The sequence below is a fragment of the Canis lupus genome, chromosome 20, assembly GCF_048164855.1.
Source record: "Canis lupus baileyi chromosome 20, mCanLup2.hap1, whole genome shotgun sequence".
NCBI classification, from domain to species: Eukaryota; Metazoa; Chordata; class Mammalia; order Carnivora; family Canidae; genus Canis; species Canis lupus.
Window position 1 is genome coordinate 22,881,233 of NC_132857.1, and position 25,088 is coordinate 22,906,320.

Genomic DNA, 25,088 nt, shown 5'->3' on the forward strand with positions numbered 1-25,088 from the left:
GGCAAGCAGGGAACACTACCATCCCCAACTCAGGATGCCTTATCCTTCAGGCAATAGGATTTCTGTACACATACTTTCAACTAATGATTTGCAAAGTGAGATATGTGTACAAAACAATCCCTTGTGGGTATCCCCAGTGGTTCAGTGGTTTAGCACCACCTTCGGCCCAGGGCATGATCCTGGAGACCTGGGATCCAGTCCCACATCAGGCTTCCTTCATGGAGCCTGCTTCTCCCTCTGCCTGTGTTTCTGACTCTCTCTCTCTCTCTCTCTCTCTCTGTGCCTCTCATGAATAAATAAATAAAATCTTTATAAAGAAAACAAAACAAAAAAACAGTCCTTTGGGGGTATACAAAGAACTCTTAGAACTTCTACTTAGGTTGATTTTTTTAATCTAAGAAAATAAACTAAACTGTAATAAAATGTAACAAATGGATTGACACCAGCACCCTCAAGCAGCCTACACATCAGAAAGTTACAGGTCACTATTGGTATCTTGAGGAAATGAAAGTCAACTGTTTCAAGTTTGCTCACCCTTTCTCTATGGAGGTAACACGTGGTACTGGGCTATCTGACAAGAATTTCAGAAAAATTAACACCCAAAATATTCTTTTAAAGAAAACGTGACTTTTTTAAATGAATGAGCAAATGTTTTTCAAAAGACAGTCATGCTGCTGAGAGAGCATGTTGTATCAATTATTAAAAAAAAAAAAAAAAACAGGGGCAGCCCCGGTGGCACAGCGGTTTAGTGTCACCTGCAGCCCAGGGCATGATCCTGGAGACCCTGGATCGAGTCCCATGTCAGGCTCTCTGCATGGAGCCTGCTTCTGCCCCTGCCTGTGTCTCTGACTCTCATTCTCTCTCTGTGTCTCTACGAATAAAAAAAAACAACTTCACCTGTACAATTGAAAAACTTGGAAACAAATTTTTCTAACTTGTTTATAATTTTTCTAAATTACAAATTATTTCCAAAGGCAATTAAAAGATGGGAAACATTTAGTTCTAAACTAATAGAAAGATGTATTTTCATATTTTTAAGAAATGGGTCAAAACTGATTAATTCTTTCTTTTTAGATACATTCATTAAAATTAAAAATACAGATAAATAAAAATAAATAATAAGTCAATAATGAACTTTTTCCATTTTCATCTTCATATCTTTGTAATTTATCTTTTTAACTTTAATGGTCAAAAAAATTCAAAAACAAACAAAAAATATAACATTTGAAATACATTTGGTGTTAAAATAAACCAAACTCAGTATCCGACTTTTAAATAATTCTTTACAAATAATTAAATCAACTTTTAAAAAAGTGAGGCATATTAACCACATACACTTTAATATAGTTACTAATACATGAAGTGAAAGTAAAAATAAATTATCTTTCAATGTTATAATAAAAGTCATTTTTAAAGATTTTATTTATTTATTTTAGAGAGAGAGAGAGAGAGAGCCTGAAAGGAGGGAGGAAGAACCGAGTGGGAAGGAGAGAGAGAGAGAGAGCCTGGTGCAGACTCCATGCTGAGCTCAGAGCCAGACTTGGGGCCTGACTTCACAACCCTGAGGTCACAAGCTGATCTGAAACCAATGATGCTTAACCAACTGAGCCACCCAGGCTCTCCAACAAGAATCATTTTGAAAAGAAACATTTATCTCATCGTTCTCCAATTTCTAACTTTAGTATGTTTTAATATATATATTTATTTATTATGTTTAAATATAACATATATAAAATATAACAGTTGAAATACACATGTAAATATATATTTTAAATATATATAAAGTATAATAGATAGCACAAGTGCCTAATAGCCTGGAAATGTTTATAATTTCGAGATAAATAAACCATATTGGTGTATATTCATCACTTTTTCTGTTACTAATGGGATACACTATTTTAAACAAGATCTTTGAGAAAGAAAAGAGGCAGGTATATTCACATTTCCAGAGTCCTTCAAGCAACCTTCCTTCAAGTGCCAAGTGTACTTGGGGCATTAAGTAATGGCCTGCTTTTCCCATACTCCTTATCATTATCCTAAGGCAGGCAGCCATCCTAGGGATAGAAGCACAGAACTTCCTAAGTCCCTAAGATGTTTAGCTGTATTACAGTAGCATATTTGGCTGCCCTTAGGAGCTAAATATTATAATTTCTTATTAATTCAATGGAAAATAAAAATAACTCAAATTTAATAAGAATCTTGATGTAAAATTCCAAAACTAAAAAGGAACCTATCTTATTAATAACTGTTTAATTATATGAACTCATATCATCACTTTTAAGAATAACAAAATTCTGTGAATATCTAAATGCTTCAGCCTGTTGTGTCTCATACTAGGGTCTGCAAGAATATTCTTGGAGACCTAGAAATTAATGAAACTTCATTTCAAGTTTCCTTTGATACTAATGTAACACAAGCTTAAAAAGGTATATTCTGGATCATCCAAAAGACTACCTGTCAAAAGATGATTGCCATCTATTTCAGTGTGAAAAGTTAGCATCTTTATTTATAACTATACTGAGACCAAGGAATAATAAAAATATATCATTTAACTTTTAATCCACTTGATCTCCAACACTAAACCAAAAACTCTAGGGTTCAGTAAGTCTTTTTGTTGTCAGTTGATGTTTTAAAGACTATGTACATTACTCCAGAATAAAAAACACTGTCATATTCAATTTTTAAGGGGGAAATCCCAGCAGAAATAATAGAATTAATGTGCATGACTGATCTGTAACCTGATAAATATAGCTTGACTACTACATTGTTTGAATGAGTTATAAATACAAGGCAGGTTATAAGAGAATTGTTCCAGTTGAAAAAACCAAGTTTATCCAAAGAGAAAAAAATATAAATTTAAAGTAAAGTGATTTTCCATGTTTTCACAAAGCTTTTTCTTCTCATAAGTATTTTATAAATTGGTATTCACAAATATTTGATAAAGACCCGTAGGTATGGTTTCTTTATTTTGTCTGTAAAGCTCAACAAGTATCTTTCCATTCACTCAGATAACATCTTAGTCTATTAGTTGATAGATTTACCAGAACCAATTCACCTTTACTTACATATAGATAAATAATAAAAATAACCCTACAAACAAAATATTCAGAAACGATAAGCTAAAAATGTATCATGGGCAAACGATGTTTGATCAAATTTAGTATATAATTATAAAATCATTTAGGAAATTAAATCTATTTTATTAATTTAATAACAACCATGGCTTGTTAATTTTTCATAGAGGCTCTGTATTGATAGTTTCTATATCTGAAACTGTTCTAAGTTGTTTTGAATTTCAATTATACTTTAAACACACTGTGCTGTCAAATCCAACTGACTGCAGAACCCATTCTTCATATATACATCATACATACACACATACACATTCCATCAAACAGTCTCCGGGGATTAAATATGAATAAGATTATCACCTACCTTTCAAATTATACCTTTGGTACCTAACATGGTTGAGCCATGAAAAGACTTCTAAGTGACTATTTGCCATTACCATAACAGAATTAAAATATCAAAACAAAATCATAACAAAACATGGTAATACTTTCTGATAAGAAACAACCCATATTGCTCTTTATAAGAACTTATGGAATTATTAATATGTTCTCAATAATACTTGGTTCTTAATTTTTACTAAAGATTATATTCTGTATAAGCAACTGGATTGTTAAAAAATATAAATTATTCCAGTATGGAGATATATTTGTTCACTTTATTAAACCATTACTTATTAATACAATGTCATGATTCAAATTTGTTTTGCTACTTTTTTGAACATGTGGGCCAACAATCAAAGAAAGTTCTTAGCAGGAAATATCTAAGGGAAATAAATGTTTATAACAACATCCATATTTTAAAAAGAAAAAAGCAAATTCCCCAAAATGACATAATTGTTAATTTATTAACTAGGTGCACAAGAATCTTATTCAAAATTTAGTAAATGCATTTATTATTCTTCTTCAAAAACAAAGGAATCGGGTTGGGGTTAAAGGGGTGAGCCGCAGCCCTTGTCCTGTGCTGTCAGCCGGGAGCCGCAGGGGCAGCCTCTGTGCCCGGGAATAAGTTGCTCGGGAATAAGTTCCCCCACCAAACAGGCCCAGACACACTGAAGAAGTTGTCAGGGAATTTTGACCCACGAATTCACGGATTTTACCTTAGGATGAGAAGCTTGGAAGAGAGCGCACAATCCATGTCAATTGCAAAAACAGTGTAGTCCTTGAAGGAGCTAGAAATATTATTTGTAAAACTCAAGCCTCGAAAACTACCTACCAGACATGCTATCCTACTTGCTTAAATGAGAAATGCCCTAGTGTCTTACTGTTCTATGATTGCATGACAAGTTACTGCAAATTGATGGCTTAACACACATTTATTATGGTCGGGTAGATCAGGGGTTGGTGTGACACAGCTGGATGCTCAGCTTAAGAGTCTCACGCAGTTGAAATACAGGTGTCTCTGCAAGTGGAATCTCATCCACTTGCATCCATCAACCCAGAAGATCCAGGGTTCTCTTCCAAGCCCCTTGGTTGTTGGCAGAATTAATAACTTTGTGTTTCTTGGACTGGCGTTATTGTTTTGCTCGTTGGCCAGAGGGGAGTCTTGTGCCTTAGCCAGATGGCTCTTCCATAGACCTTCTCATACTGTGAGTCTCTCTGACTTCATGGAGATCTCTTTTAAGGATTCATCTGATTGGATTAGACCTAGTCAGTTAATTTCCCCTTTGATGATTTTTTTTTTTTTTACCTTTGACGAATTTAATCCGGGAAGTGAATCCCATCATAGTCATGGGCTCTGGCCACACTCAAACAGAGATTATCTAAAATGTGCAGAAATGAAATTTCTAAAGCTAAAATCAAGTGGAACTTTAGAGGCCATGGATTTTTCTGCCATCTTAGAATGCTGCCTATGACAGTGTTACCATATATTGATCAGTTTGAATCATAGGTAATAGGTCAAGTAGCCCTACCATATTTTCCTTACACCCTTTAGTCTTTTGTACCTGTGTATATACACAGGTGTGTTTAAATCACCATCTTTTCACTCCTTCCACCAGGAATTTAGAGGCAGAACTCAGGCATCATACCGGTAGAGCCACATGCTCAGCTTACTACAAATAAAAATTGTTTCTCTTTCTGAGGAATTTTATATCGATACTCAGCACTTAAGGAAAAAATTTTCTTCGGTTTCATTTATCTGAATATATAAATAATTTTTGGTATAATTTTGGATATTCTAGAATTTAAAAGGCTGGCAAAGTATGTTTTTCATGTATAGAAGAAGCACTTATTAAATGCTTTTTTAAAGATTTTATTTATTCATGAGAGACACACAGAGAGATAGAGGCAGAGACACAGGAAGAGGGAGAAGCAGGATCCACGCAGGGAGCCCCACATGGGACTCCATCCCGGGTCTCCAGGATCATGCCCTGGGCCGAAGGTGGGCACTAAACCGCTGAGCCACCTAGACATCCCTTATTAAATACTTTTTTTGTGCGCTATGAGGAGATGTGAAATATTTAAGTTTAGAAGACCAGGTCTATACCTTTGGAGGAGTTTGTAATCTAGTTTTGTTTAAGTATGCACACTTGAAAAAAAAAAACCAAAATTGAAGTCTCATAAACTTGGCTTTATCTGGCTTCTGCCTAACTCTATGGCTGTCTTTCAGATTACTTTACCAATCTGCGTATTCCTTTAGTCACTTTTCCATCTCAGGGCTTTTCATAATGTGCTTACTGCTGCCTAGAAATTTCTGCCTGTTCAAATTAATTAATTGATTGATTGATTTTTACTTAAATGTAACTGTATTCTAGAAATTTCCTTTGGCCTCTCAGGACTATAAGATCCTGCCCTTATGCATTCTCCTAGCATTTCAGAGCACTATTTCAAAGCAATGCTTCCATTGTTACAATGAAAACGATGACATTGTAATACTTCTGTAATGATTTGTGTTATATCTTCCCTGTTACCATGGAGGATCCATGATGAGATTTAGTGGGTACTCCATCAATATTTGTTGAATGAATGATCATTTGACTATTTGCCTAGGAAAATTTCATGGAAGAACCCAAGACCTTTTCAAATTGGAGAGCAGGTTGGATGGATGAGGTGAGGCCACATTTTGGGAGCTTCAAATATCCACCTGAGTTGGATGTACCAGGGATTTCTAGGCTCTTAGAACTGACATAATTAAAGGGGCATTTTTTTGAAGTGTAAATTCAATAGTGGTTGTAGAGTGGATTGTATATAGGTCAGTCTAGAGTGGTGGTCCTCAAACTTGAGAGTGTGAAAGAATCACTTGGGTATTTTGCTATATGTAGACTCCTGACTTTTATTCTCTTTTCTTCGAATCTGATTCAGTCCAGTACCATAGCCACTAGCCACAGCTGGCTCGTAGGCACTTGAAATGTGCTTGTCTGAACTGAGATATGCTACAATTATAAAAATACCAGATTTCAAAGACTAGTATAAAAAAAAGAATGTAAAGTTTCACACTGATATGGTTTTTAATTGATTACATATTGAAATAATATTTTCACATGCATCAGGTTAATTTTACTTGTTTCATTTTAGTTTTTGAATCTGACTACATGACTATTTAAAATTACGTTTGTGACTCATCTGAAATTTCTGTCAGACAGTGCTGGTATAGGAGATGACACACTTTAACCAGCATCCCAGATGATCCTTACATTACTTTTAGAAAAGCTTTTATGCTTTTCAGATATTCCATAACGGATATTTTAGTAATGCAGGCCTAGGAAGTTGAGAGCCTAGACTAGATGGATGCCAAAGAGTTTGAATAAGAAGGTATATGTGTATTAGAACAAGATATTTTGAAAATTGAGTTAATGACTCAAAGGAAGAAGGGTACACTAAATAAATCCGAGGGGACAAGCCTGTAATACAGGCTAGTGTTGGTAAAATCTATGGGGATGTTAGGAAGAACTGCCCAAACTTGAGCCTATTCTGTTTCTTATTTATTTTGTAAACACTTAAGAATCCAGAAGCTTTGGAGAGATTTCTTTTTTTCTTTTTTAAGATTTTATTTACTTATTCATGAGAGACACAGAGAGAGAGGCAGAGGCAGAGGGAGAAGCAGGTTCCCCACAAGGAACCCGATGTGACTCCATCCCAGATCCTGGGATCTGGACCTGCGCCAAAGGCAGATGCTCAACTGCTGAGCCATCCAGGCATCCCTGAGAGGTGTCTTTGCTATTTTAATTGCTCGGTTTGACATTGACATCTTATTTAAATCATCATGAAAGTTTTTAAAAACTTGTTTTCAGTTACTTCAGTTTAGTTTTATTTACAATTCAGTGATGTCTTTCTAATGTGTAGGAGAAGGCTATTTGGGCAATGAGAAGGATAAATATAAATTAAGATTTATTTCTGTAGAAAATTCAAGCAGAGAGCATAACCAGACAAAACCACATCAGTAAAAGAGATAACTATGAAAAAGTGTCATAAACAGGCCTACACTCAATATTGGGATGCTAAAACCAGAAATGAAATTTTTAAACTAAAAATCAAGTGGAACTTTAGACTGAAAGTAACTTAATTAATGACTTAGTTGAACAGTTGAAGAGTCTTATTTCCTCAGTTGAGGAGACTGAGGTCCTGAGTAGATATGTGATGAGTTTAAGATTCAATATCTAGTTAGAATATTTAGTAGTAGAATCTAGAGTTCCTGACTTAATCCCTTTTTAAATTTTATCAATTTAAAGACATGGTAATGAATGCTTTTATTTTTAAAGGCTATTTAAAAAAAATCAACTGATTTTAGTTTAAAGTTATTCCCCCCAAGACTTATTTATTTATTTATTTATTTATTTATTTATTTATTTAGAGAGTATGCATGAGTGGGAAGGGCAGGGGGAGAGGCAGAGAATCTCAAGCCGACTCAGAACTGAGCTCTGAGCCCCATACAGGGCTCAATTCCAGGACCCTGAAATCATGATCAGAGCCAAAACCAAGAGTCGGAACTTTAACTTCCTGAGCCAACCACATGCCCCAAGATTATGGGTTTTTATTCGTTAAACTACACATTACTTGCCAAGAAAACGACAGTACAATCCATAATGAATTGTAGGTCAATACACAAATAGTTTCAACTGCCAGAAGATGGCACTGTTTACATGTGAAATAACACCTCTTAAAAATTCAGGGTATATGTTTAAATTCAGCTCAAAGTAAAATGAAGGAAAAATGTATTTAATGGCTTCCAAGCTATCAGTATATGTGAAATACATCAAAATGAAAAGCTGAATCATAATACATTACATATTTCATATCCTTGTAACTATTATAGGGATACCATTTATATTTACATTCACTTTGCATATTAATTTTTTACATGGACAAAGTATTGAATCATTTTTCTTCTTTTTTTTTGAATCATTATTCTTATAGAAAGGTTTCTTTCAAATCACTAAGTGTTATTTTATTCTTGAGGCCAACATCTTGTCATAAAGCAAGTTTGTTCTAAATCTGAGAAGAATGTATTTATTCACGATAGACACACAGAGAAAGAGAGAGAGCGAGGCAGAGACACAGGCAGAGGCAGAGGCAGGCTCCACGCAGGGAGCCCCACGCGGACTCCACCCCTGGGCTCCAGGGTCAGGCCCAGGCTGAAGGCGCGTCAACCGCTGGGCCGCCCGGGCCGCCCCCAATTTCTTAAAAGCTGCGCGGGCAGACAGTCACCAGGCCCTCTCCAGCTGTGCTCGGTGCCACGCAGGCGGCTTCTTGACTGGCTCGAAGCATCTAAGCAAAAGTTTGCGGGGGGGGGGGGGGGTCCCTGGGGCCACGTTAAGATGCAACCGGCGCGCAGTTCACATCACTTTGAAAACAAAAAAAAAAACAGAAAATCGCTTTGAAACTGCCGAACTGGGATCCTGGGCCTCACTCCGCAGGCCTCGGAGCGGGCGTCAGAGCCAGGTTTTGCAGTCCTCTCGCCTCAGCTGCGGCCCCGCGACCACAATTCCAGGTGCCCGCCAGGACCCTTCGAGCCCCGACAGCCCGGAAGCGCCTGACCACGCCTACCCACTGCGCCTGCGCGAGGCGCCCCCTCCGGCGAGCGGGGAGACTGGCGCTGGGCGGGCCGAGAGGCTCGTCGCGCCTGCGCGAAGGCCCCGGGGAGCAGCGTCGTTACTTTCCAAACGACTGGCGGGAACCGTTGGAGGCCGTGCGGTCGCCGTCTGGTCTGCCGGGCAGCAGCGCGCTCCCTCGTCCCTAGGCCTGGCCGTGGCGCCGCAGCTCTCCCGCGAGCAGAGGCGGAAATCGTGGCCCAGTTCTTCTGTGAGTCCCCCTCCCGCAGGCCAGAGGGCGGGGACAGCTGAGGCCAGCGGCCCTGGAGGCCCGGCCGGCCCGGAGGCGGGGGCCGGGGGTGGGGGGCGGCTCTGCTCCAGCGCCCGCCTGGCTGGAGAATCTAATCTAGGCGCCTTGCTCCTGGGGGAGCGGGAAGCCCAGGTGCTGCCCGGCCTGCCTCGCGCCGCGCCCCTGCACCAGCAGCCTTGCGGGAAACTGCGGATCCCACAGGCCGCCCAGCCCGGCCGCCCGGCACCACCCCGAGCGGTGGAGCCCAGTGCACTTTGAACAGCCCATCCACCAAGCTTTGATTCCGGTACTGAGGGCGATGGGCTAGATTTAGGACCAGGCCATGCTTGTACCCTCTGATAGACTCTGGCAGGAGAAGAGGAGGGAAAAGTGAGGGAGAGGCTTGCTCTGGAGCATCCGACCGGTTAATCAATCAATTGCTAATCCAGACGCAAAAGCCTATTTCCACACCCTGTGATCACGTAACCTGAATTGGGGCTTGCATTACCCTGAGCTTGTAGTTCTACTTGGACGCTAGGTTAATGCAGTTTGGCATTTTTATTTCCGCATAAACGCAGGTATCGTGTTCTTTTGATTTAGAAGCAACATTTTTAAGGATTTTCAGTGGCACTTTTCCCCTACTCTGCTTTCAGCAAGACACGCACAAACGCACGTTTAGGCTTTTTCAGTTTGATGCCATGAATGAAACCGCAGCCACATCTAAATAGGCTTTATTTTCCAGAGTTACAAAGTGGAAATAACTTTAACATTCCTTTTGTTTTCAGCATTTGGCATCAACAGCATTTTATATCAGCGTGGCATATATCCATCTGAAACCTCTACCAGAGAGCAGAAATACGGACTCACCTTGCTTATAACAACAGATCCTGAGCTCATAAAATAATTCAATCATGTAGTGGACAAGTGAAAGGTATTTAATTGTTGAAAACCAATTTGAGTTTTGCAGGTCTTCTTGGACCCGTACTTTCTGGCATCTTGGTGTTCATTTTTCAGCTCTATACAAAGAGGTGTAGAACACTGCAATCTCAAATATAGTGATTCTCCATCGGAAGGAAGCAAATAATAAAGTGAAAGAAAGTCCACTCTTCCCTACCACATTTTGAGTGGGTTAAATATGTTGATGTTAGGAATCTGATCTGGCTTCACAAAACAATCTCTATCAACTCCTTTTGAAGTGATTTTTGCAGTTCGTGTAGCCAGGTGGAACAAGTTGGAATTTTACATAACTATGATGATGTTTATTATTGGAGAGAAATCCACTACATATTTTTAACATGATATATTTTCTATAGCTGCCTAGAGTTTAAAACCGTCATTATTTTAAGATAAAAGAAAATGAAATTGGATCCAGCCTGGGAACTAAACTTAAAAAAATACTACTAATAGAATACCCAATAAAGTTTTTTAATGTCTTACTGTCTTCATTTGTCTTTGTTAAAATCCTGCCTGTACGTTAGCCATTTCTATCTGAACACCCCTTGTTTTTTCTTAGCTCAAGAAATTACTGAATACTTGTTGAATGGATACTTGTTCTCCATCTATTCTGTCTCTTTTTTCCATGTTTTTCTCTACTTAGGATTCTCACTTCTAATTTTTCTGTGTTATAGGATGTTTCTCCCTGGCTCCTCATTTCACCTTCCAAAACTAGTTCCAAAAAAAAAAAAAAATTACAGTAATTTTTTTATACCTGAGTCATATATATTTTGTTTGTTTGTTTCAAGAGGCTTTATTTTTAAAATTCTATTAATTGTGTTTTTATCGTCTTCAGGGCTAAATCACCCAGGGCGATACTCAGATTACTTAGCCTGAAACATAGAAGTAACTAAGAATCTATGTCACCTTAATTTGATGAAGAAGCAAGCCCTGCCTAAGTTACTGGTTTTTAGGTTGTCTCCTTTAAGACTACACTTAGGACATTTCACCTCAGTTGTATGTAGACCTTCCTATTTAATTTGTCCCTTTTATTTTAGTTAGAATGGAGGAATTGCTCTTCTTAGAGGCAAATTGTTCAATCTCTTTGAATCCCCATCCCTCTAGCCTTCTTAAGGAATCTACCCTAGTTCTTCTCTGGTATTTCTGATTTCTTTGTTTTGAGATATTTTCATTGGTTTCATTTGTCTTCAGTTTTAAAAGAAAAAAATTTCCACCCACCCCAGATCTTTAAGTGACTACCCAATCTCTTCCTTTTCCGAGCAAAATTGAGACAAGGTTGGTTTTTGTCAAGGGGTCAGCAAGACTGATGGCCCATATCCAGCAAGTGGCCTATTTTTGTACTACCTGCAAACTGAGTGTTTTCAGATTTTTAAAGGCTAGTTTTTAAAAAACTATGCAAGAGACCTAGGTGGCCCACAAGTCCTAAATATTACAAGATTGTTTTTGTGTCTTAAAAAAAAACAAAACTGTGTATTCTTGAGTATATTATCCCAAGTTCCAAGATTAATTCAGGGCTCATTATGAGGCCCCCTTATTATAATCTCTAAGATGACTTCTGACACATACATAACTTTACTAACAATCTTTGTGTAGTTGACTCATAAACATACATCCAACCCAAGTCTTCTCTTTGCTCATATAGTAAGTGGCTCCCTTGATATCCACATGTGGCTAACCTAGTGATACTTGAAAACTAAATTTAAGGGGGTCCTGGCTGGCTCAGTCAGTAGAGCATGCAACTCTTGATCTTGGGTTGTAAGTTCCAGCCCCACATTGGGTGTGGAGATTACTTAGAAATAAAACCTTAGGGCAGCCCGGGTGGCTCAGCAGTTTAGCACTGCCTTCAGCCCAGGGCATGATCCTGGAGACCTGGGATCGAGTCCCACATCAGGCTCCCTGCATGGAGCCTGCTTCTCCCTCTGCCTGTATCTCTTCCTCTCTCTCTATCATGAATAAATAAATAAAATCTATGAAATCTCTTGACTCTACCTATACTGATCCATCTCTACCAATTTATCCTTCTATAAGCCTTCAGTACCTCTTGCTTGAATTACTAATCAATTAGCATCCCTAGATCCTCTCTTTACTTCCACTCTACTTTCCACACATCACAGCCTAAAGGATAGTTCTGAAATATAAGTTTAATCACATCACACCGTACTTCAGACACAGTAATGACTTCCCTGATTCTTGAAGTATAAGTTCTTTAATTTACCCCATGTGACCTTGCGTGGTCTGGCCCCTATGTATCTTGCACAAACCGACCTTGTTCATTCTCCCTTTCTTAACTGTATTTGTATTACCCTTTCAATCCTCTGGTCAGATACTTTTCGCTTTTCAGTATTTTAGACCTGTACCCTTTTCTGTAATCTTTTGCATATTTAATGGTATTTAAGTGTAGAACTGAAGTCAAGTGAGAATTCCCTGAGTCAAGTTTTCCTATATTCTCTCATTGGATCACATACTGCACCTTCTTAACATTTATTACAATTAAAAATTTGCATTTATTGCTGCAGTGATTAGATTAATGCTCATCTTCTGGAATTTACCTTGGATTAGAGTATACTGCATGTTCACTACTCTGTGCTTAGCATTCAGTACTAACTACATCTGGTACGGATACTGAGAATTGGACAACGGGAGCTAGGTTATTGTGAGGCAAGTTTTCTGTACAGGTTGGAGGAGTTCCAAAATACCAGTGGTAGGAATTTGCTAAGGGCAGAAAGTGAGACCTGGGAAGAGTTACTTTGTAATGCAGTGAACCAAAAAAGATGCCCTGTTCTGTATTGCAGATTGGTTATACAAGTGTTCAGTTCAGAAACTGGTGGTATTCATCTCAAATATTGAAAGCGGTGAAGTCCTTGAAAGGTGGAAGTTTGATATTGAGTGCGACAAGACTGCAAAAGATGACAGGTAAGTATGAATTAAACTGCTTCCACTTTCATAGATTTTTTTTCCAAAACTTGTTTTCTTGACTCAATGAATTCTAACTATATTGAACTAGTTTCGTATAAGGTAGTTTGTTTCTAACTATGTTAGATCTCCCGTGGAGAAGAATAAGACTCACAAACTGTGCTCACAAAAGAGTCGTGCCTATTATGGACTTGTATAGTGTACTTTTAACATAACTGCCCTTAGTCTAAAATCCATAAATTTCACCCTTTAGTATTTATGGTGCTATATGTAAGCTACACATGATGTATTAGGTGGGCCATTTAATGGATTGTGTCAAGGTACTTTTAACCATGAAGTATTATCCTAGATTTTCTCCTAGCTTGATATGCAGCTCTACTGTATTTCATTTAACGCTATAAACTTCCTAAGACACTCTGAACTGAAGTTCTTAGATCCTCTGGATGGGAAATGCCCCCTCATTATATGCTAATTCTTAGCATTGTCCCAGGCATGCTTACCTGTAAACTCAGAACTCTCTCTCATAATGAAATGTAGTTTGTTCCTGAAGCCTTTGGTCTGTTTTAGAAAATGTTTATTTTATTTTTTTAGTAAATTTATTTTTTATTGGTTTTCAATTTACCAACATACAGAATAACACCCAGTGCTCATGCCGTCAAGTGCCCCCCTCAGTGCCCACCACCCAGTCACCCCCACCCCCGCCCTCCTCCCCTGCCACCACCCCTAGTTCGTTTCCCAGAGTTAGGAGTATGTATGTTCCGTCTCCCTTTCTGATATTTCCCACACATTTCTTCTCCCTTCCCTTATATTCCCTTTCACTATTATTTATATTCCCCAAATGAATGAGAACATACAATGTTTGTCCTTCTCCGACTGACTTATACTGCACTCAGCATAATACCCTGCAGTTCCATCCACGTTAAGCAAATGGTGGGTATTTGTCATTTCTAATGGCTGAGTAATGTTCCATTGTATACATAAACCACATCTTCTTTATCCATTCATCTTTCGATGGACACCGAGGCTCCTTCCACAGTTTGGCTATTGTGGACATTGCTTCCAGAAACATCCGGGTGCAGGTGGGTGCAGGTGTCCCGGCGTTTCATTGCTTCTGCATCTCTGAAGTAAATCCCCAGAGGTGCAATTGCTGGGTCATAGGGCAGGTCTATTTCTAACTCTTTGAGGAACCTCCACACAGTTTTCCAGAGTGGCTGCACCAGTTCACATTCCCACCAACAGTGTAAGAGGGTTGCCTTTTCTCCGCATCATCTCCAACATTTGTGGTTTCCTGCCTTGTTAATTTTCCCAACTCTCATGGTGTAAGGTGGTATCTCATTGTGGTTTTGGTTTGTATTTCCCTGATGGCAAGTGATGCAGAGCATTTTCTCATGTGGGTGTTGGCCATGTCTATGTCTTCCTCTGTGAGATTTCCCTTCATGTCTTTTGCCCATTTCATGATTGGATTGTATGTTTCTTTGGTGTTGAGTTTAAGAAGTTCTTTATAGATCTTGGATGCTAACCCTTTTTATCTGATATGTCATTTGCAAATATCTTCTCCCATTCTGTAAGTTGTCTTGTAGTTTTGTTGACTGAATCCTTTGCTGTGCAAAAGCTTCTTATCTTGATGAAGTCCCAATAGTTCATTTTTGCTTTTGTTTCTTTTGCCTTCATGGATGTATCTTGCAAGAAGTTATTGTGGCCGAGTTCAAAAAGGGTGTTGCCTGTGTTCTACTCTAGGATTTTGATGGAATCTTGTCTCACATTTAGATCTTTCATCCATTTTGAGTTTATCTTTGTGTGTGGTGAAAGAGAGTGGTCTAGTTTCATTCCTCTGCATGTGGATGTCCAATTTTCCCAGCACCATTTATTAAAGAGACTTTCTTCCAATGGATAATCTTTCCTCCTTTATCGAATATTAGTTGACCATAAAGTTCAGGGTCCATTTCTGGGTTCTCTATTCTGTTCCATTGATCTATGTGTCTGTTTTTGTGCTGGTAGCACACTGTCTTGATGACCACAGCTTTGTAGCATAACCTGAAATCTGGCATTGTGATGCCCCCAGATATGGTTTTCTTTTTTAAAATTCCCCTGGCTATTTGGGGTCTTTTCTGATTCCACACAAATCTTAAAATAATTTGTTCTCTCTGAAGAAAGTCCATGGTATTTTGATAGGGATGCATTAAACATGTACATTGCTCTGGGTAACATTGACATTTTCACAATCTTAATTCTGCCAATCCATGAGCATGGAATATTTTTCCATCTCTTTGTGTCTTCCTCAATTTCTTTCAGAAGTGTTCTATAGTTTTTAGGGTATAGTTCCTTTACCTCTTTGGTTAGGTTTCTTCCTAGGTATCTTATGCTTTTGGGTGCAATTGTAAATGGGATGGACTCTTTAATTTCTCTTTCTTCAGTCTCATTGTTAGTGTATAGAAATGCCATTGATTTCTGGGCATTGATTTTGTATCCTGCCACACTGCCAAATTGCTATATGAGTTCTAGCAATCTTGGGGTGGAGGCTTTTGGGTTTTCTATGTAGAGTATCATGTCATCGGCGAAGAGGGAGAGTTTGACTTCTTCTTTGTCAATTTGAATGCCTTTAATGCCTTTTTTTTGTCTGATTGCTGAGGCTAGGACTTCCAGTACTATGTTGAATAGCAGTGGTGAGAGTGGACATCCCTGTCTTGTTCCTGATCTTAGGGGAAAGGCTCCCAGTGCTTCCCCATGGAGAATGATATTTGCTGTGGGCTTTAGGTAGATGGCTTTTAAGATGTTGAAGAATGTTCCCTCTATCCCTACACTCTGAAGAGTTTTGATCAGGAATGGATGCTGTATTTTGTCAAATCCTTTCTCTGCATCTAATGGGAGGATCCTATGGTTCTTGGTTTTTCTCTTGCTGATATGATGGATCACATTGTTTGTTTTATGAGTATTGAACCAGCCTTCTGTCCCGGGGATAAATCGTACATGGTCATGGTGAATAATTTTCTTAATGTGTTGTTGGAACCTATTGGCTAGTATCTTCTTGAGAATTTTTGCATCCATATTCATCAGGGATATTGGTCTGTAATTCTCCTTTTGGTGGGGTCTTTGTCTGGTTTTGGAATTAAGGTGATGCTGGCCTCATAGAAAGAATTTGGAAGTACTCCATCTCTTTCTATCTTTCCAAACAGCTTTAGTAGAATAGGTGTGGTTTCTTCTTTAAACGTTTGATAGAATTCCCCTGGGAAGCCATCTGGCCCTGGACTTTTGTGTCTTGAGGGGTTTTTGATGACTGCTTCAATTTCCTCCCTGGTTATTGGCCTGTTTAGGTTTTCTATTTCTTCCTGTTCCAGTTTTGGTAGTTTGTGGCTTTCCAGGAATGTGTCCATTTCTTCTAGATTGCCTAATTTATTGGCCTATAGCTGTTCGTAATATGTTTTTAAAATCGTTTGTATTTCCTTGGTGTTGGTAGTGATCTCTCCTTTCTCATTCATGACTTTCTTAATTTGAGTCTTCTCTATCTTCTTTTTAATAAGGTTGGCTAACGGTTTATCTATCTTATTAATTCTTTCATAGAACCAACTCCTGTTTATGTTGATCTGTTCCACAGTTCTTTTGGTCTTGATTTCGTTGAGTTCTGCTCGAATCTTTCTTAACTCTCTTCTTTTTTTTTTTTTTTTTTTAATTTATTTATTTATGATAGTCACAGAGAGAGAGAGAGAGAGAGGCAGAGACACAGGCAGAGGGAGAAGCAGGCTCCATGCACCGGGAGCCCGACATGGGATTCGATCCCGGGTCTCCAGGACCGCGCCCTGGGCCAAAGGCAGGCGCCAAACCGCTGCGCCACCCAGGGATCCCCTTAACTCTCTTCTTCTACTGGGTGTAGGATCTATTTGCTGTTTCTTCTCTAGCTCCTTTATGTGTAAGGTTAGCTTTTATATTTGAGATCTTTCCAGTTTTTGAGTGGATGCTTGTATTGCGATGTATTTGCCCCTTAGGACTGCTTTTGCTGCATCCCAATGATTTTGAATGGTTGTACCTTCATTCTCATTAGTTGCCATGAATCTTTTTAATTCTTCCTTAATTTCCTGGTTGACCCTTTCATCTTTTAGCAAGATGATCCTTAACCTCCACGTGTTTGAAGGCCTTCCAAACTTCTTGTTGTGATTTAGTTCTAATATCAAGGCATTATGGTCTGAGAATATGCAGGGGACGATCCCAGTATTTTGGTATCGGTTCAAGCCCCATTTGTGACCCAGGATGTGGTCTATTCTGGAGAAAGTTCCATGTGCACTTGAGAAGAATGTGTATTCAGTTGAGTTTGGATGTAAAGTTCTGTAGATACCTGAAGTCCATCTGGTCCAGTGTATCATTTAAAGCTCTTGTTTCTTTGGAGATTTTGTGCTTAGAAGACCTATCCAGTGCAGAAAGCCTTAAATCGAAGTCACCAAGTAGAAGTGTATTATTATCTAAATATGTCTTAATTTTGGTTATTAATTGATTGATATATTTGTCAGCTCCCACATTCAGGGCATATATATTGAGGATTGTTAAGTCCTCTTGTTGGATAGATACTTTAAGTATGATATAGTGTCCCTCTTCATCTCTTACTACAGTCTTTGGGGTAAAGTTCAGTTTATCTGATATAAGGATGGCTACCACTACTTTCTTTTGAGGACCATTTGAATGGTAAATGGTTCTCCAACCTTTTGTTTTCAGGCTGTAAGTGTCCTTCTGTCTAAGATGAGTCTCTTGTAGACAGAAAATAGATGGGTCCTGCTTTTTTATCCAGTCTGAAACCCTGCACCTTTTGATGGGGTCATTAAGCCCGTTCACATTCAGAGTTACTATTGACAGGTAGGAGTTTAGTGTCATCATGATATCTATTCAGTCCTTTTTTTGTGGATTGTTCCACTGAACTTCTTCTTAAAGGGAAATTTTAAGAGTCCCCCTTAAAATTTCTTGCAGAGCTGGTTTGGAGGTCACATATTCTTTCAGTTCCTGCCTGTCTTGGAAGGTCTTTATCTCTCCTTTTATTCTGAATGAGAGCCTTGCTGGATAAAGTATTCTTGGTTGCATGTTCTTCTCATTTAGGACCCTGAATATATCCTGCCAGCCCTTTCTAGCCTACCAGGTCTCTGTGGAGAGGTCTGCTGTAACCCTAATACTCCTCCCCATAAAATTCAGGGAATTCTTGTCTCTTGCTGCTTTAAGGATCTTCTCTTTATCTTTGGAATTTGCAAGCTTCACTACTAAATGTCGAGGTGTTGAGCAGTTTTTATTGATTTTAGGGGGGGAACACTCTATCTCCTGGATCAGAAGGCCTGTTTCCCTTCTCAGATTAGGAAAGTTTTCAGCTAGGATTTGTTAAAATACATATTCTGGCCCTCCGGCCCTTTCGGCGCACTTGGGAAACCCAATTAAATGTAGGTTTTTCTTCCTCAGTCTGTCGTTTATTTCTCTTAATCTATCTTCATGGTCTTTTAATTGTTTGTCTCTTTTTCCCTCAGTTTCTCTCTTTGCCATCAACTTGTCTTCTATGTCTCCCTCTCATTCTTCTGCCTCATGAACCCTCGTTGTGTGGACTTCTAGTTTGGATTGCACCTCATTCAATTGATTTTTAATTTCTGCCTGATTATATCTAAATATTGCAGTCATGAAGTCTCTTGAGTCCTTTATGCTTTTTTCTAGCCCCCAGTAGGTTTATAATAGTGCTTCTGAATTTCCTTTCTGACATTGAATTGTAATCCAGATTTTGTAACTCTGTGGGACAGAGGACTGTTTCTGATTCTTTCTTTTGAGTTGAGGATTTCTTTCTAGTCATTTTGCTCAGTGCAGAGTGGCCAAAAACAAGTTGTATTGGGAAAAGGAGAAAAAGAGAGGAGAGAAAGAAGGAAAGAAAAGAGAAAAAGAAATAAGAAAAAAGGAAGTAAAAAAGAAGAAACAGAGATAGAAAAATAAAGAAAGGAAAAAGAAGGGCAGGGTAAGCAAACAGAAATCAAAAAGCAAAAAAAAAAAAACAAAAACAAAAACAAAACACAGGGGAGTATCTTCTGTTTCTGTACTTTAATTCCCTTGACATCCCCTGGAATTTGTCCGTCTAGTTGGTCTTCTGGGGGACGGGCCTGTTGTGCTGATTTTCAGGTGTTAGCACTTGGGGGAGCTGCTCTGCCCCCTGCCTGGTGCAGGGCTCAGTGGGGATTGTTTACCCCTTGAGGCTCCAGAGGGAACAACTGCAGTGGTGGCGGCCAGCTCTGGAGCCCTGGAGTCAGCTCCCGCAGTAACTACAGAGCTCTCCATCTGTAGGGGCCTGGATGCTCCAGGGGCATGGCCGCTATCTGCTCAGGTCGGGGCAGGAGCGTCCTTCCCGTCCTGGGCCCTCCTGGCCTCTGCCTGTCCTTGGGGGAGGCCGGATCCTGGGATGTTTCCCTGGCACCCTGTGCTCCCGGGCCTGCGCTGTTGGATTTGCGCTCCACCGCATAGCCACCTCTCCGCAGAGCTGCCGTCTGAGCCCCTCTGAGCTGCTCCTGGGTCCAGCGGTGCCACGCTGCAGCCCTTTAGGGAGCTCAGCGCACTCTCCCCTGGGCACAGTTGCTCTGTTAGTGTCTCAGGGAGCCTGAGGGCATCCCCACTTTTCTGCGGTCCTGCTCCAACTCCCTGCGAGGCCTTTCCGCCCAGGAAGATTGGTGAAGCTCCTGCTTCTCGGGGCCTGGGGTCTCCTGTCCTGGGGACACTCACCCCGGCCTTAGCCCTGCTCCTAGTGGGGCCCCTCCCCCTCGGATGCCTTTTGTTTCTTTTTTTTTTATGATAGGCACACAGTGAGAGAGAGAGAGGCAGAGACACAGGCAGAGGGAGAAGCAGGCTCCATGCACTGGGAGCCCGACGTGGGATTCGATCCCAGATCTCCAGGATCGCGCCCTGAGCCAAAGGCAGGCGCTAAACCGCTGCGCCACCCAGGGATCCCGCCTTTTGTTTCTTTAGTTCTTTTTGCCCCATCTTCCTACCTTGATTGAAGCATGAACCTTCTCACTGTAGCATTTCAGCTATTCTCTCTTTAAATCTCAGGCCGAATTCATAGATTTTCAGGATGATTTGAAGATTATCTAAGTAATTGGTGGGGACAGGTGATTTGGGGTCCCTCCTCTTCCGCCATCTTGCCCCTCCCCTAGAAAATGTTTAATTATAAATACACCTTGATATAACATCTTCTTTGAAGCACTACAGAATTAGACATTTAGGTATTCCTAAAAATACCAAAATGATTATGCCAATTAAAGATCTTAGATACTAATTGTTATCTTTATTTTACAATATGCTGAATGTTTCTTGACTTGAAGCACTCTGCAGGTTTTCTGGTCATCTGTTATTTAATGACCTGATACTAAGATCAGCCTTAATAACTGGAATAATAAATGAAATTATAATTGTTTTTTTAAAAACTCGTTTGGAATGCATTACTTAATTTGAGTTTTGAAGCATTTAATCAAACAAATAATCTTACCAGTGTTTTAAATAACTTGTTAAAACTTAAAATGAATCAAATCATTTAGTTTCTTTGGTAGCACACCCAGAGAAATGTCTCAGAAGGCCATCCAGGATGAGATCCTCTCCATAATCCGACAGATCACAGTTACCGTGACGTTTCTGCCCTTGTTGGAAGTCTCTTGTAAGTATTATATGACTTCACGTTGGTTCAGATTTCTTGTGGAAAGACTAAGGTATTACTTTAAGAATTAACCGTTTTGTTGAATTTTTTCTTAATTATCCATGTCATGGTATATAAGTGAGAAAAACGTCATGAATCTAAGGCAATGCTGGTTGTGTTTTTTTTTTAATTTTTTTTTTATTTATGATAGTCACAGAGAGAAGGAGAGAGAGGCAGAGACAAAGGCAGAGGGAGAAGCAGGCTCCATGCACCGGGAGCCTGATGTGGGATTCGATCCCGGGTCCAGGATCGCGCCCTGGGCCAAAGGCAGGCGCCAAACCGCTGCACCACCCAGGGATCCCCTGGTTGTGTTTTATTTACAAGTGCTGAATAGGGAAAGAATGAAAGTTTTCTACAGTACTCCTGAATATTTAGATTTAATTTCTTCCATTACTTTTATTTTATACACATTTCCTTGTATATAATTAAGACTTAGGTATAACTGTGTCTTTCTTTTCTAGCTTAGTTACTCCTTCATTAATCAGATATACCCTAAATGCCTACTGTATGCCTAACACGGTTCTGGGCATTGGGATACAGCAGTCACAGAACCAAGATGTTCTTTTTCTCTGGCTTAGATTCATGCTGTCTCGTGATTAATTATATACTTTCTGCAAATATCTTTAGTGGCTCTTTGAAGAAAAAAAAATCAAGTTTTTCATTAAGTAAAAGGGAGTACAGTATTTTCTGTACTAAAATTTCCATTGAAGAAAAGCAATTAGCTAATATAACTGATTAGAGATCAAGCTAAACTAGCTTTTCTGACATGATAGCTGGCTCACATGTGAGGGAGACAGGAAGGATAGTTGTACCTTTCAAAAAATAATTGTACTTTAATGATCTTATCCAATTTAGGTTCATTTGACCTACTGATTTATACAGACAAGGATTTGGTTGTACTTGAAAAATGGGAAGAGTCAGGACCACAGTTTGTTACCAATTCTGAGGAAGTCCGTCTTCGTTCATTTAGTACTACTATCCACAAAGTAAATAGCATGGTGGCCTATAAAATTCCCACCAGTGACTGAGGATGAGATAAGGACAGTGATGTACTTGTAGTTCTCAGATGCGGTTTTCCTGAAACCAAGTCAACTATAGTTGATAAATTTTGTATCACTGGTTAATTTTTAGACTGGGAAAACTTAACATTCTACATCTATTGAACTGTGCATAATTGTCCAATTTTTTCTACCTGTATAACTTTATACAGGGTTGACATAAATTATTGCACATTGTTCAAAAGGGAACTAGCAGATCACATCAGCATTGTTGTCAATTCCTTGAAAGTGGTAACTGTAGATGGATAACTTTTGCCATAAAACTAAATGCCTTCTTAAATCAGACCTTTTGGTCAAGGACTTTGACTCTGGAATATAGGTAGGAAGATATTAAATGTAAAATACAGCAACAGAAGTCTGAATATTGAGAGTGTTTGTTTAGATTCTGAAATTATCTAACGATAACTTGCAAGTAATGAAACATTGCTCATAATAGGTCTCTGCCATTTATTTTATTTGTATATTTTCCATATTGAAAACATTTCCAATGATTTGATTTTAATTTGTTGTAGAACTCGAACCTACAAAGCTACGTATATTGCCACTGTTTAAATTCCTGTGATACAGAACTCTTAATTTTTTTTATGTTTTCTAAAATCAAGCTTTAAATGATGATGAAATAAAGTTAAATATGTATGTTTAAAATTTGTCTTAAAATATGTTTATATTGGTGTGGTATTAACACATACAATAGAATGGATTCAGTATAGCAAATAATATCTTGTGCTTACTGAGGCCTAAGGATACAAACTTGAATAAATCTGGAGGTACTTTCAATTTAATGAACAAGCTTTGATTATATCTCTTTAATCTTATAACCTTAGACTTAAAATAAGCATCATTCTCTGTAAAAAATAATAGATGTCATTGGAATTAATTCATTTTAGCATGTAGTGTACTGGAGAACTTTTCTATCCTCTTAGCCTTATTGCCAGCCTAGTTTTCCTTATTTTTTAAGGGTCAGTTTAAGGCAAACTTCTGACGTCTTTTCTCATCTCTATTCTAAATGTTACCTTGTTTTGTAATTAAGTGCTTAGTATCAGACACCGTTCTAAGCTTTTTATATGATTTAACTCATTAACCTTCACTATAAAGTAAAAACACATGGCCTGTATCACTCATTCAGAAATTACAAAGTGAGCACCTGTTAAAGTGCCAAGTATTAGGATGAATGAAACAAAGTCCTGGTCTTTCTAAAGCGTGAGATATGGAGAGGAAAATAGATGGCAATCTTCCAGGCAGTTACTACACAGGTTTATCTCATTATGTATTTGTCTTTGTTTTTTCACCTGAGTAATCTAATCTCTTTGATCCAGTTGCCTGCTTGTTAAGAATAAAGGGCAATTCTCTCATTGCAAGACAAATAAGTGCCAGTAATTGATGACAGGTATCGTGAATGCTATTGTGAAAGCCCATTGCCTTGAGAATTGTTGAAGCTATCTAATTGAGGTCCACCCACATGTGTCCTTTTCCTGAATAAGAAAAGTAGTTCTAGGGATCCCTGGGTGGCGCAGCAGTTTAGCGCCTGCCTTTGGCCCAGGGCGTGATCCTGGAGACCCGGGATCGAATCCCACGTCGGGCTCCCGGTGCATGGAGCCTGCTTCTCCCTCTGCCTTTGTCTCTGCCTCTCTCTCTCTCTGTGTGTGACTATCATAAATAAATAAAAAAAATAAAGTAGTTCTGCAGAAATGAAAATGATGTTGAATTAAGGTATGGTCAAGAGTCTGGTTTTCCAAACATGAGGTATGTTACAAAGTGAACACTAGTAAGATTAAAACATTTAAATACTGGGCTGTTTGTAACCTCTAAACATGAAACATTAGGTTGAGAAGGAAAACAGAACTGGAAGTTCAGTAAAAATATGAAGAGTTAACAATTCTGGTCCTACTTTTGGGACAAAAGTTTGAAATTCTTTTTAGAAAGCAGTAACTGCTTTAGGAAACACTAAATGACTCTGCTAAATAACCAGAAATAATGTGGTCATTCCCTGAAAAATGTTCACCAGTAGCAACTTTCTTAATAGGTCACGGATAATACTTTAATTTCTGTCAGTTGTTTTTATTCATCAAATTAAACTGTCCTAATATTGCCACTTATACTTTGTGGCTTATAACACTACTGACTCCTACTAGTACATCTATTAGAGTTGAGTGGGAGCCAAGCTACAAGCTTTATTGGCAAAGCTCAATCGGAAAAGCTTTGGCCTATGGCTCCAACTAAACTTGTCCTGCCCTCTTTTCCTATACCTTGAAGTCCACCTTAAGAGGAAGATATTTATTTATTTATTTTTTTAAGAGGAAGATATTTAAACCAACAGATGCAAGAATTGCGAATGACCTATGAACAGTGGGTATTATGTGTAATTGATGAATCACTAAATTATACTCCTGAAACCAATATTACACTATATGTTAACTAAAATTTAAATAAATGTTTGGAAGAAAAAAAGAGCCCTACATGACTTCCACACCATGTTATACAGAGAAACCAAGATTCTAAGAGAGCCTGATGGGCCTGCCCTGGACTCTTGACTCAGTTTTGCTTACCATAGGTGGAGGAATGGAAACATGTTCCGACTGGGCCTATCAGGGTCTGAAATAGAGCCCCAGAAGGGACTGAACCACACGTCTCCAGGATTCTTCTCCCAGTGTCATCAATTGGAGAGAGGAGTCAAGCCTCCATGGGAATTCACACAGAGGTGTGTAATAGTCTCATGTATTAATTGGCTTTTACACAAACAACCATAGAATAACAATTTTTTCCCTGTAAGTCAGTGGGTTATCTGGAGTGCTTGTCTTCTTATCATGCAAATCTGCAGGGTACATGTCTCCTTCTATCATTGAAGGGGCAATGCCTCACCAGGACTGCTAAAGCTTATCTTCAGAACTTTCACACTGACATTTTTGCCCATATTCCACTGATGCAGGTAAGTCTTAAGGCTAAGCCAAACTTCAATGGGGCCAGAAAGTACACTCTTCTCATGGACTTGGGGAGAGGGCTGTGTGAAAATCTGATGAAAGTGATAGTATAAAAAAAAAAAAAAAAAGAAAGTGATAGTATAAAGGAAAGATCAGGATACCTAAATAATGCTACACTGTAACTCATTTTCCACCAGATGTCATTAATGCTACAATATTCAAATTAAGGTGA

General features: G+C 38.9%; 1 protein-coding gene across 12 annotated transcripts in view; it reads left to right on the forward strand.

Moving 5' to 3' along the window:
- Window positions 1-9,167: 9,167 nt before the first annotated feature.
- LOC140611755 (uncharacterized) overlaps window positions 9,168-25,088 on the forward strand; it is a 91,522-nt gene continuing 75,601 nt past the window's right edge. For 5 of the 12 annotated variants that reach the window (XR_012012909.1, XM_072788595.1, XM_072788600.1 and 2 more), the window contains exons 1-5: window positions 9,168-9,308; window positions 10,112-10,257; window positions 13,073-13,193; window positions 20,726-20,841; window positions 24,490-24,636. Coding sequence is in view for 6 of the 12 variants with exons in the window: in XM_072788595.1 (XP_072644696.1) it covers window positions 24,619-24,636 (18 nt within the window). In the remaining 6 variants the exon portion in view is untranslated. Of the gene's footprint in view, window positions 9,309-9,386; window positions 9,634-10,111; window positions 10,258-13,072; window positions 13,194-20,725; window positions 20,842-21,914; window positions 23,326-23,602; window positions 23,649-24,489; window positions 24,637-25,088 lie in introns of those variants that run through there. The other 7 variants (XM_072788602.1, XM_072788598.1, XM_072788593.1 and 4 more) reach the window with 6 other exon arrangements.